Below are 13166 nucleotides of genomic sequence, written 5' to 3'. Positions count from 1 at the left end.
GTCCCTGAGTAACAATTCTCTGGCACTCAGTAACAATTCTGTCTGTCCCTGAGTAAAAATTCTGTGGCCCTAATTAAAGTTTCTGTGGCCCTAAGTAACAATTCTCTGGCACTCATTAACAATTCTGTCTGTCCCTGAGTAACAATTCTCTGGCACTCGGTAACAATTCTGTCTGTCCCTGAGTAACAATTCTCTGGCACTCAGTAACAATTCTGTCTGTCCCTGAGTAAAAATTCTGTCGCCCTAATTAAAGTTTCTGTGGCCCTAAGTAACAATTCTCTGGCACTCAGTAACAATTCTGTCTGTCCCTGAGTAACAATTCTCTGGCACTCCGTAACAATTCTGTCTGTCCCTGAGTAACAATTCTCTGGCACTCCGTAACAATTCTGTCTGTCCCTGAGTATGAATTCTGTGGCCCTAACTAGCGTTTCTTTGTCCCTAAGTAACAGTTCTGTGGCCCTCAGTAACAGTTCTGTGTCTGTGCGAGTAACAATTCTGTGTCTGTGCGAGTAACAATTCTGTGGCCCTAAGTAACAGTTCTGTGGCCTTCAGTAACAATTCTGTGTCTGTGCGAGTAACAATTCTGTGTCTGTGCGAGTAACAATTCTGTGGCCCTAAGTAAAGTTTCTGTGGCCCTAAGTAACAATTCTCTGGCACTCAGTAACAATTCTGTCTGTCCCTGAGTAACAATTCTCTGGCACTCAGTAACAATTCTGTCTGTCCCTGAGTAAAAATTCTGTGGCCCTAAGTAAAGTTTCTGTGGCCCTGAGTAACAATTCTCTGGCACTCAGTAACAATTCTGTCTGTCCCTGAGTAACAATTCTCTGGCACTCAGTAACAATTCTGTCTGTCCCTGAGTAAAAATTCTGTGGCCCTAATTAAAGTTTCTGTGGCCCTAAGTAACAATTCTCTGGCACTCAGTAACAATTCTGTCTGTCCCTGAGTAACAATTCTCTGGCACTCCGTAACAATTCTGTCTGTCCCTGAGTAACAATTCTCTGGCACTCAGTAACAATTCTGTCTGTCCCTGAGTAAAAATTCTGTGGCCCTAAGTAAAGTTTCTGTGGCCCTGAGTAACAATTCTCTGGCACTCCGTAACAATTCTGTCTGTCCCTGAGTAACAATTCTCTGGCACTCCGTAACAATTCTGTCTGTCCCTGAGTAAAAATTCTGTGGCCCTAATTAAAGTTTCTGTGGCCCTAAGTAACAATTCTCTGGCACTCAGTAACAATTCTGTCTGTCCCTGAGTAACAATTCTCTGGCACTCGGTAACAATTCTGTCTGTCCCTGAGTAACAATTCTCTGGCACTCAGTAACAATTCTGTCTGTCCCTGAGTAAAAATTCTGTGGCCCTAATTAAAGTTTCTGTGGCCCTAAGTAACAATTCTCTGGCACTCAGTAACAATTCTGTCTGTCCCTGAGTAACAATTCTCTGGCACTCCGTAACAATTCTGTCTGTCCCTGAGTAACAATTCTCTGGCACTCAGTAACAATTCTGTCTGTCCCTGAGTAAAAATTCTGTGGCCCTAATTAAAGTTTCTGTGGCCCTAAGTAACAATTCTCTGGCACTCAGTAACAATTCTGTCTGTCCCTGAGTAACAATTCTCTGGCACTCAGTAACAATTCTGTCTGTCCCTGAGTAAAAATTCTGTGGCCCTAAGTAAAGTTTCTGGGGCCCTGAGTAACAATTATCTGGCACTCAGTAACAATTCTGTCTGTCCCTGAGTAACAATTCTCTGGCACTCAGTAACAATTCTGTCTGTCCCTGAGTAACAATTCTCTGGCACTCAGTAACAATTCTGTCTGTCCCTGAGTAAAAATTCTGTGGCCCTAAGTAAAGTTTCTGTGGCCCTGAGTAACAATTCTCTGGCACTCCGTAACAATTCTGTCTGTCCCTGAGTAACAATTCTCTGGCACTCAGTAACAATTCTGTCTGTCCCTGAGTAAAAATTCTGTGGCCCTAATTAAAGTTTCTGTGGCCCTAAGTAACAATTCTCTGGCACTCAGTAACAATTCTGTCTGTCCCTGAGTAACAATTCTCTGGCACTCGGTAACAATTCTGTCTGTCCCTGAGTAACAATTCTCTGGCACTCAGTAACAATTCTGTCTGTCCCTGAGTAAAAATTCTGTGGCCCTAATTAAAGTTTCTGTGGCCCTAAGTAACAATTCTCTGGCACTCAGTAACAATTCTGTCTGTCCCTGAGTAACAATTCTCTGGCACTCAGTAACAATTCTGTCTGTCCCTGAGTAAAAATTCTGTGGCCCTAATTAAAGTTTCTGTGGCCCTAAGTAACAATTCTCTGGCACTCAGTAACAATTCTGTCTGTCCCTGAGTAACAATTCTCTGGCACTCGGTAACAATTCTGTCTGTCCCTGAGTAACAATTCTCTGGCACTCAGTAACAATTCTGTCTGTCCCTGAGTAAAAATTCTGTGGCCCTAATTAAAGTTTCTGTGGCCCTAAGTAACAATTCTCTGGCACTCATTAACAATTCTGTCTGTCCCTGAGTAACAATTCTCTGGCACTCGGTAACAATTCTGTCTGTCCCTGAGTAACAATTCTCTGGCACTCAGTAACAATTCTGTCTGTCCCTGAGTAAAAATTCTGTGGCCCTAATTAAAGTTTCTGTGGCCCTAAGTAACAATTCTCTGGCACTCAGTAACAATTCTGTCTGTCCCTGAGTAACAATTCTCTGGCACTCCGTAACAATTCTGTCTGTCCCTGAGTAACAATTCTCTGGCACTCCGTAACAATTCTGTCTGTCCCTGAGTATGAATTCTGTGGCCCTAACTAGCGTTTCTTTGTCCCTAAGTAACAGTTCTGTGGCCCTCAGTAACAGTTCTGTGTCTGTGCGAGTAACAATTCTGTGTCTGTGCGAGTAACAATTCTGTGGCCCTAAGTAACAGTTCTGTGGCCTTCAGTAACAATTCTGTGTCTGTGCGAGTAACAATTCTGTGTCTGTGCGAGTAACAATTCTGTGGCCCTAAGTAAAGTTTCTGTGGCCCTAAGTAACAATTCTCTGGCACTCAGTAACAATTCTGTCTGTCCCTGAGTAACAATTCTCTGGCACTCAGTAACAATTCTGTCTGTCCCTGAGTAAAAATTCTGTGGCCCTAAGTAAAGTTTCTGTGGCCCTGAGTAACAATTCTCTGGCACTCAGTAACAATTCTGTCTGTCCCTGAGTAACAATTCTCTGGCACTCAGTAACAATTCTGTCTGTCCCTGAGTAAAAATTCTGTGGCCCTAATTAAAGTTTCTGTGGCCCTAAGTAACAATTCTCTGGCACTCAGTAACAATTCTGTCTGTCCCTGAGTAACAATTCTGTGGCCCTAATAACGTTTCTGTGGCCCTAAGTAACAATTCTCTGGCACTCAGTAACAATTCTGTCTGTCCCTGAGTAACAATTCTCTGGCACTCAGTAACAATTCTGTCTGTCCCTGAGTAAAAATTCTGTGGCCCTAAGTAAAGTTTCTGTGGCCCTGAGTAACAATTCTCTGGCACTCAGTAACAATTCTGTCTGTCCCTGAGTAACAATTCTCTGGCACTCAGTAACAATTCTGTCTGTCCCTGAGTAAAAATTCTGTGGCCCTAATTAAAGTTTCTGTGGCCCTAAGTAACAATTCTCTGGCACTCAGTAACAATTCTGTCTGTCCCTGAGTAACAATTCTGTGGCCCTAATAACGTTTCTGTGGCCCTAAGTAACAATTCTCTGGCACTGAGTAACAATTCTGTCTGTCCCTGATTATGAATTCTGTGGCCCTAACTAGCGTTTCTTTGTCCCTAAATAACGATTCTGTGGCCCTCATTAACAAGTCTGTGTCCCTGAGTAATGGTTCTCTCTCCCTAAGTAACTTTTCTCTGTCCCCAATTATCGTTTCTGTGGCCCTAACTCTGTCCCTGTCCCTAGTACAGAGCGGTCTGCCTCTGTTCAATAACTGCAGGCAAATGAAGAATTCCAAAATGGCCGCTATTTATAGCTCGACCATTACATAGTGCTGGCTGGCTGGCTGCTGATAGGCTGATGCGATCACATGTAGTTGAGGAATGCATTATGGGTCAGCGCGCCTTGTCTGCGCGCCTTCCCAGACATCCCCGCTCCGTCGCCGCACATGTCAGCCGCCATTTTCTGAAAAATTTCGATTCGCGCGTCCGAATTAGGCTATTTTTCGGATTCGGCACGAATCGAAATTTTTCCGATATTCGACTCGAATTCCACTTCGGATACTTCGATTCGCTCATCTCTATTTATTTCTAATTGAATTAGAATTTATTTTCATGTTCTGGTCCTATGTATTTTTTTTAGTAAGAACTGCAATGCTCAAAAAAATTAAAGGAACACTTTGAAAACACATCAAATCTCAATGGGGAAAAATATCATGCTGGATATCTATACTGATATGGACTGAGTAACGTGTTAGGAATGTAAGGATGCTCCATTGTTTGATGGAAATGAAAATTATCATCCTACAGAGGCCTAAATTCTAAAACACCCCAAAAATCAAAGTGAAAAAATGATGCAACAGGCTAGTCCATTTTGCTGAAATTTCATTGCCGCAACTCAAAATGGTACTGAGTAGTTTGCATGGCCCCCACGTGCTTTTATGCATGCCTGACAAGTTTGGGGCATGATCCTAATGAGACAATGGATGGTGTCCTGGGGTATTTCCTCCCAGATCTGGACCAGGGCATCTCTGAGCTCCTGGACAGTCTAAGGTGCAACCTGGCGGCATCAGATGGACCGAAACATGATATCCCAGAGGTGTTCTTTTGGATTTAGGTCAGGCAAGCATGGGGGCCATTCAATGGCATCAATTCCTTCATCCTCTAGGAACTGCCTGCATACTCTCACCACATGAGGCCGGGCATTGTCGTGCACCAGGAGGAACCCAGGACCCACTGCACCAGCATAGGGTCTGACAATGAATCCAAGGATTTCATCCTGATACCTAATGGCAGTCAGGGTTCCATTTTCTAGCCTGTAGAGGTCTGTGTGTCCTTCCACGGATATGCCTCCCCAGACCATCACTGACCCACCACCAAAATGGTCATGCTGAATGATGTTACAGACAGCATAACATTCTCTACGGCTTCTCCAGACCCTTTCACATCTGTCACATGTGCTCAGGGTGAACCTGCTCTCATCTGTGAAAAGCACAAGGCGCCAGTGACGAACCATCCAATTCTGGTGTTCAATAGTAAATGCCAGTTGAGCTCTGTGGTGCGGGGCGGACTGACAACTCATGGGGCCCCCAGGCAATAGGGGATCATGGGGCCCCTGTGTCCTTGCCCAAACTCAAAAAAGCCTATGAAAAAGGTACCAGGGGCATCTCATGGGGCCCCCTACTGACCCCAGGCCCTCGGGCAGTGCCCGAGTTTCCAAATGGTCAGTCCGCCCCTGGCCGGGCAGTGAGCACAGGGCCCGGCCGAGGATAAATTACAAATCTGATCATGAATTATTTGTTTAAACCACTGGAATAAATGAAAGTAATTTAAAAGAAAGCCCCTACTGTGCAAAATATTAGTATTTCTATACTTCCCTAATGCTCCCTAGCAGTCCCCTGAAATCCCCAAACTTCCAGATATGGGGTGACCAGCACATATCCTCTTCCTCTCTCAGTGCCTAAGTATTGTCATGTGGGCCAGCCAAACTGGATACATATACCAAATTTCAGAATGTAAATGTTTACTTAGGATCTTCAGAGGACCCCTGTAATGCACAGAAGCAACATGGTATCAATGTTAAGGTAAATTAAGGCACTGAAGGGTTCCTGTAATCCAGAAGAAGCCTTTCAAAGTGCTGAAGGGTTTGCCTTAATTACAGATGTGTTTATTTAGTAAATTTAAGTGATTTTTGTCCATCTCCTGTCTTATAGAATGGAAATGTCCAGTGTAGCCCTATACCATGTAGCCCAACACCATGCAGAAACCCTGTGCGGAAGCCAGGAGAATGCTGTGCAAGGTAGGCTGTTCTAGTTTATTGTAGCTTTGTTTTCAACAATTATTTTGAGTATTTTCCCAGGCTATCCTCAGCCTCCTGGGGCCAACAAGTCAAAAGTGAACCTGGGTTTTGTGAAAGTTGAAATTTGAGCGGGAGTTTCTGAGCGCTGCAGTGGTAGATTGGGGCAGCAAGGGCTAACAGAGAGGATAAGTATTGACTCCTTCTGGAACCTCTTACCAGCTAACCTAAGTTGTTTTAAGCAATTTTTCCATTTGCTTACTCCATCTAATTCAGGACTGTAGCTCATGTTCCTACTTCTTTTATTTACACCACAAGCAGACATCAGAATCCTTATACAGCCATACAGAAGTACCTTGCAGCGCTCTATGTAAAATGGACCAGTTGGTCAAAGGAATGAAGTAAATGAAGATATGGCTGCTAACTGATTGTGAGATGATCTTAGCATAAGCATACACACTCGTATTGACTGAATGTGCCTATTAATGCACTTAGATGACCCTCAGCCTGCTGGCTTTATCTCACAGGAGCAGGATTGATTGGCTGAGAGAATCCTTCCTAGATAATATATTTTTCCCCTGATATTGGTTAACCAGGGTGAATCTTCAGAAGTCTCAGGCTTTCTATAGGTTAATGATTGTTTTCTGGATTGTTCAGTGGTTGCCTTGTGTGTGTGTTCTTTAAAGGTTGAGATACTATTAAAACTTCTACAGTTCTGGCAAGTTCATTATATGCTTCCTGTCTTTAACTGAATATTCATTCTATTCCTTTTTTCTGTAATTGTGCCAGTTTTCTCAATACCCCTTTTCTTGTTAGATGTGAGGGATGCGAGTTTGATTCCAAGTCATATGCTGAAGGTGATGTGTTCACTGCTGCTCATGACCCCTGTCTCAGCTGTACATGTTCAGTGAGTAGATAACATCATTAGTATGGGTCTGGTCCTTAAACTAAAAGCTCTGAGCAAACATTCATTGCTTTTTCTTGTTTAGGCAGGGGAAGTTTCCTGTGATCACTTGGATAGACGATGTCCTCCTACAAAATGTAGTCACCCAGGCAAAGTCAAAGGACAGTGCTGCCCAAGCTGTGAAGGTAAAACACTTTCAAAGAAAAAGGAAAATGTATCACTTTATTAACTAGTCACGTGTTAGTAAAGAAACATTCAAAGAAAGCTTGGGTGAAGAGCAGTGCAAGGTTTGAGTTATTAGTGGATGCAAAATCAAAATAATGAAATAAGGTTGAGTAAGGATCAATTCTTACTGCTTGGGTTACTTGTGTAGCTTGTTCATAATTTTCTTTATGCAGTGTGTGATTTTGAGCGTACCGTATATACTGATGGACAGACATTCCAACCTTCTGGACATGGACCATGTCTTCGTTGTAGCTGTACGGTAAGAATGCAGTGCTTGTTATCTGGTTGTATGAAACCTTCACATCATTCAATAACATAATAGAACTTATATATAAAAAATCTGGTTAGCTGCTTTAGACATCTCCACAACACCTTTTTGTTGTAATGTGTACAAATGACCCCATAGTATCTTCTAATGCCTTCCCTTTAAGACTCCTGTTTAACATTATCATTATCAAAGACAACGTGCACTAAAATGATAGCTCCAATGTAGTTTTATCTTTACATATGACAGTATAGAGCTGTATTTCTGAGGATGACCATGGATCACATTCAAAGTGGCATTAAACTCTAAAAGTGAAACTAAAAAGAAAACATTCTATTTAAGTATGTATTCCTAACTCAAAAAGTACCTTTTATTGATCTTGTCCTCCTCCAAATCTCCCAATTCCTTTGTTTTGCTGCTGTGATCCAATTTCCTGTTAGAGGGTGCCTATGTTATGTTCATTCTCTATGGTCCCACTGTAGTTAGGAATGTATCCATCTTCTCTTGCTCACTCCTAAAATTGAGTAGGGACTATGAGGTGTGTAGTGTGCATAGAGCAGTGCATATAATCACAACTAACATGCATAGCTTATTTCAAACAAAGGTTTGGGAAGTTTTGAGCTCACAGAGGACATTACAAGGAGGCAGAAAAGCACAGTAAGAAATTATTTCATGAAAAATAGATTACAGGGTTAATAATGTATGTGTATGGATTATTTTTGGAGAATAAGGATATCTTTTAGTGTCACTTTAAGCTGACCGTACACTGATCAAAATTCATTGGGTTCAACAGGGAGTGGCCAAATTCCTATCATTGTGTGGCCATCTCCAGTGAGCAGAAGTCAATTATTCATCAACTTCTGTGGAAGGAGTATGTTTGAAAACAATCAGTATATTTTGACAGCAATGGAATCTGCTGTCAGAATACAATTCCCCCATCCACCTTCATTCACCGACTGAACAAACAAAAAAACTTTAGGACAAATATTCTCTCATTGGAGAGCTGCTATATATGTGGACCAGATCAGGCTATTTACTACTGACATGTATTACTGAAGTTTGAAGAACAAGCTAAAGAAGTATTTATATATATATAGTTGTGTTCAAAATAATAGCAGTCAGACGTCACTAACCTGATCAATCACTGTTTTTGGTAGAAATGATATTTCTACATGGCAAATAATTTACTAGCAGGTGTAGTAGAGTAATAGAAATCCAACAGACCCAACAGTCATGACATGCATGCTGCTGATTCTGTGTAATTGAATCAATAATTGAAAGGGGCATGTTCAAAATAATAGCAGTGTGGAGTTCTATTAGTGAGGTCACTCATTCTTTGAAAAACAGGTGGCAATTATTGCCCTTATTTAAGGAAGGAAGGCAGCAAATGTTGTACATGCTGGTTACAGTGCATTTCTCTCTGAAATTCTGAGGAAAATGGGTTGTTCCAGACATTGTTCAGAACAGCGTACCTTGATTAAAAAGTTGATTAGAGAGGGGAAAACATATACTGAAGTGCACAAAATGATAGGCTGCTCAGCTAAAATGATTGCAAATGCTTTAAAATGGCAACCAAAACCTGAAAGACGTGAAAGAAAGCGAAAAACTGCCATTCGAATGGATAGAAGAATAGCCAAAATGTCAAGGACTCAGCCAACAATCAGCTCCAGGAAGATCAAAGAAGGTCTAAAGTTACCAATGAGTACTGTTACAATTAGAAGAAGCCTATGTGAAGCCAAGCTATCTGCAAGAAGCCCCCGCAAAGTCCCACTGTTGAAAAAAAGAACTGCGCTGAAGAGGTTACAATTTGCCAAAGAGCACATTGACTGGCCTAAAGAGAAATGGCTCAACATTTTGTGGACTGATGAAAGTAAGATTGTTCTTTTTGGGTCTAGTGGCAGGAGACAGTTTGTCAGACGACCCCCAAACACTGAATTCAAGCCACAGTACACTTTGAAGACAGTGAAGCATGGTGGTGCAAGCATCATGATATGGGGATGTTTCTCATACTACGGTGTTGGGCCTATTTATCACATACCAGGGATCATGGATCAGTTTGAATACATCAGAATACTTGAAGGGGTCATGCTGCCTTATGCTGAAGAGGAAACGCCCTTGAAATGGGTGTTCCAACAAGACAACGACCCCAAACACACCAGTAAACGTACAACATCTTGGTTCCAGACCAACACGATTGACGTTATGGAGTGGCCAGCCCAATCCCCGGCTCTTAATCCAATAGAAAACTTGTGGGGTGACATCAAAAATGCAGTTTCTGAGGCAAAACCAAGAAATAGAGAAGAACTGTGGAATGTAGTCCAATCATCCTGGGCTGGAATAGGTTCACAGGTGCCAGAAGTTGGTTGACTCCATGCAACACAGATGTACAGCAGTTCTCAGAAACAGTGCTTATACAACTAAATATTAATTAAGTGATTCAAAGGAAAGCAAAATCTTCAAACATTTTTCAGTTTATATAGTGAATGTTTGAGTTTGTAAAGAAGAATACAAACACTGCAATTTTTTTGAACAGTCTAATATTTACTTTATTTAAATTTTTTTAGAGGAACAACACAAATTTGATATATTTTTCTTCATGTTTTGATTTGGAATAGAATGTATAGTGTTCCCAATGCATTTGTGTGTATGGAAATAAAATCTATTAGAAGGATTTGAGCTTTATTCACTTTTTTCATCACATTGTTATTATTTTGAACACAACTGTATGTGACTCTCTCATCTCATCATATTTGTTCTGGACCATATTTTTTTAATTTTTGCCAAACATGTAACAAATCATGCACATAGTAGTGCATAGACAAAGACACAAATAAGCTTTTTTTTGAAGTTAAGAAAGAATGCACTTTATCTTTGATGATCACATGTGCAGAAAAGCTCTGAAAGCCGTGTTTCCTGGTACCAGGATCAGACAAATCATGAAGTCATCTACCTTGGCTTAGCTTCTTCACATTGTGACCTAAAAAGGAAGATAAAATGGTGGAAAATAGCCATAGATAGATAGCACTTTGCACCTGAACGATATGCCAAAGGTTATGCTTATAGATAGCGGTCAGTTCATTGAGTATTCTTAACTCAACCAGGAGATTATGCATGAAAGGGATTTTAATCTCCCATCATTTGATGATTAAGCTCTAGATAAAAATAGGAGAAAGGCAAGGAATCCCTGATAGTGATATACATGTCATAAATATTCAACAGAGGCTTCTGAACAAAATTAATATATATTTTATATATAATAAACTATATCTAATATATACTCATAGGCTTCAGTGCAGACATATATAAACAAATATGGCATCAGTGAGGGTATGAAGCATGAATATATGCAAATTGTTGGGATTATTTTGACACAGTTTTCTGAAATAATCCTTTGTATTGTAGAAAGGCAATGTCCGCTGTGCTGAGGAAAGCTGCCCACCTGTGTCCTGCCCAAACCCAGTGAGAGAACCCAATAAATGTTGTCCAGTCTGTAAAGGTGAGACTGATGGAAGAAGGGCTCAAATCTTTCCAATACTCTTTATTAACTCTTAGTGAAGTCTGTTATAACATATTGTGCAGGTTTCAACTGTGTTGAATTAATTACTTTGACATATAAGTCCTCTTCCTTGTATCTGTTTCACTTCTCTTTTATTATACCTGTTCTCATTTCAGTATCTCTTTTTAGTATGTGTACAGGACGGTCTTGAATTCTTGGAAGGGGTTGAGTGGGAGCCTGAAGGGGATCCATGCAGCACCTGTGCTTGTCTGAATGGTGATACTGTATGTGGAGTCAGTCAATGCCCCCCCATGTCTTGTCTTCATCCCACCCACAATGAAGGTAAGAAGAACAGGTACACCGTAGTCTGTGCATATTGCATTGTATACCTTTGCATGTAGCTGCATGTATGAAGTATAAATAGCTAATAATTGTATACCAATAAACCCTACAGGTTCCTTTACTGTATCCCACATAGGTGGAGATTTATAAGAACGGGTACACACAGAATCTGGTGCAGCTGTGCATGGTAGCCAATCAGATTCTATGTTTTATTGGCAAAGCTTAACCACTTGCCCTCCAGAGGATTTACCCCCCTTCCTGAACAGGCCATTTTTTTGTGATTTTTCGCTGCATTACTTTAACTGACAATTGCGCGGTTATGCAATGCTGCACCCAAATGAAATTTATGTCCTTTTTTCCCACAAATGGAGCTTTCTTTCTGTGGTATTTGATCGTCTCTGCATTTTTTACTTTTTGTGCTATAAACAAAAAAAACCGACAATTTTGAGAAAAAAAACAATATTTTCGACTTTTTGCTATTAAACATGCCCAGTAAAAAAAGGTAAAAATCAAATTTTGTTATAAATTCAGGCTAAAATGTATTCTGCTACATGTCTTTGCTGAAAAAAATTCCAGTACGTGTAAATTAATTGGTTTACGTGAAAGTTATAGCGTCTACAAATGGCAGGATATATACTGGAATTTATTTTTCTATACTAGTATTGGTGGTGATCAGCGACTTATAGCAGGACTGCGGCGGGCATTTTGACACTGGGGGGGGGCTGACTAACTGTCACTGACATCCGCAGTGACTCTAATACAGTGACCAGTGCTAATAAAAACCACTGACACTCTACTAATGCCATTGGGCAGGGAGGGGTTAACATCCGGGGCGATCAAAGGGTTAACAGAGCAATACAAAGCAGCGTGCTGGAGCTGACAGGGGAGAGATCTGTATTATTTACATACAGACCTCTTCGCTGTCAGTGAAACTCGGCAATCGCCAGGTGCCTGTGGGGAATCACCGGCTGGGACCCAGTGATTGACAGCTGAAGCCGCCAATGGTGGCATGGTTAAGGCACGCATGCCCCCTACCCGGAAATGCAAAATCATGTATATAGACATGACTTAGTGCCGCCCTGTAGCAGTATTTCTGCTATAGGGCAGCGGACAAGCAGTAAGCTGAACAAGCTGAAGTTAGGAACTAAATTATTACTATGCATGGCTGCTCCAGATTTTGTGCACCGGTTTTAGTATTGTAGGAGTGGCAGGTTTTGTACAAAATGAGTTGATTGTAGAACCACTAAAGTAACTTAGACCTTTAAAAATAACTGTACATGCTGCAATCATATTATAGGCATATGATTAGGCTAAACACATTGTGAAGTGATAAATGTGCTTTCTGATATCTTAGGTGAGTGCTGCCCAGTGTGTGACACCTGTACCTACAATCAACGTTTATATAGCAATGACCAGGACTTTACTGACCCTGACAATCCCTGTCAGAGCTGCCACTGCCAGGTGAGAATGCACAGCAACATTATAGCTACTTCACTCTTGTAATAAATGAACAGAATTAACTTTAGTTAGATGTGTAGTGTGTACTCTAATGGCTTTGTAAAATTGTATTTTTATTTCTTAGCATCCATAATATCTGTCTGTTATTGTTTGTAGGTGCAATAGTTAAAATGACAGTAAACTCTAGTTAAAAAAATATTCATGTATGTATTCTTAACTCAAAAAAGTTTCTTCTATTGCTATCAGCCTCCTACAAATTTATATATTTCTTTTTTTGCTGCTGTGATTTCACTTCCTGTTTGAGGGTGGCTACGTCCTATCTCCATGGTCCCACTGTATGTAGGAGCGTAGCCACCCTCTCTTGCTGACATGACTGCAAATAATGTGCAGAAAAGGAGAGGTTCAGAACTCATGGAGCACAATACAAGGAGTAGGAAAACTGTGAGAAACTATTTCATGAAAAATGGATTACAGGGCCACTAAGTAATGGTTGTGCCTTGGTTATTTTTAGAGAATGAGG

General features: G+C 41.0%; 1 protein-coding gene across 1 annotated transcript in view; it reads left to right on the top strand.

The window, feature by feature from the left end:
- KCP (kielin cysteine rich BMP regulator) overlaps positions 1–13166 on the top strand; it is a 140734-nt gene that overhangs the window by 78661 nt on the left and 48907 nt on the right. The window contains exons 19-25 of the mRNA XM_089676951.1: positions 5874–5959; positions 6773–6863; positions 6946–7045; positions 7259–7344; positions 10753–10846; positions 11036–11188; positions 12543–12649. Of these exons, the coding sequence (XP_089533077.1) occupies positions 5874–5959; positions 6773–6863; positions 6946–7045; positions 7259–7344; positions 10753–10846; positions 11036–11188; positions 12543–12649 (717 nt within the window). The remainder of the gene's footprint in view (positions 1–5873; positions 5960–6772; positions 6864–6945; positions 7046–7258; positions 7345–10752; positions 10847–11035; positions 11189–12542; positions 12650–13166) is intronic.

Source organism: Staurois parvus, unplaced genomic scaffold (genome assembly GCF_062004578.1).
Source record: "Staurois parvus isolate SC_StPar_1 unplaced genomic scaffold, SC_StPar_1.0 ptg000175l, whole genome shotgun sequence".
Lineage (NCBI taxonomy): Eukaryota > Metazoa > Chordata > Amphibia > Anura > Ranidae > Staurois > Staurois parvus.
The sequence above is the reverse complement of the archived record's forward strand: the minus strand, read 5'-3'. Positions and strand labels throughout refer to the sequence as shown.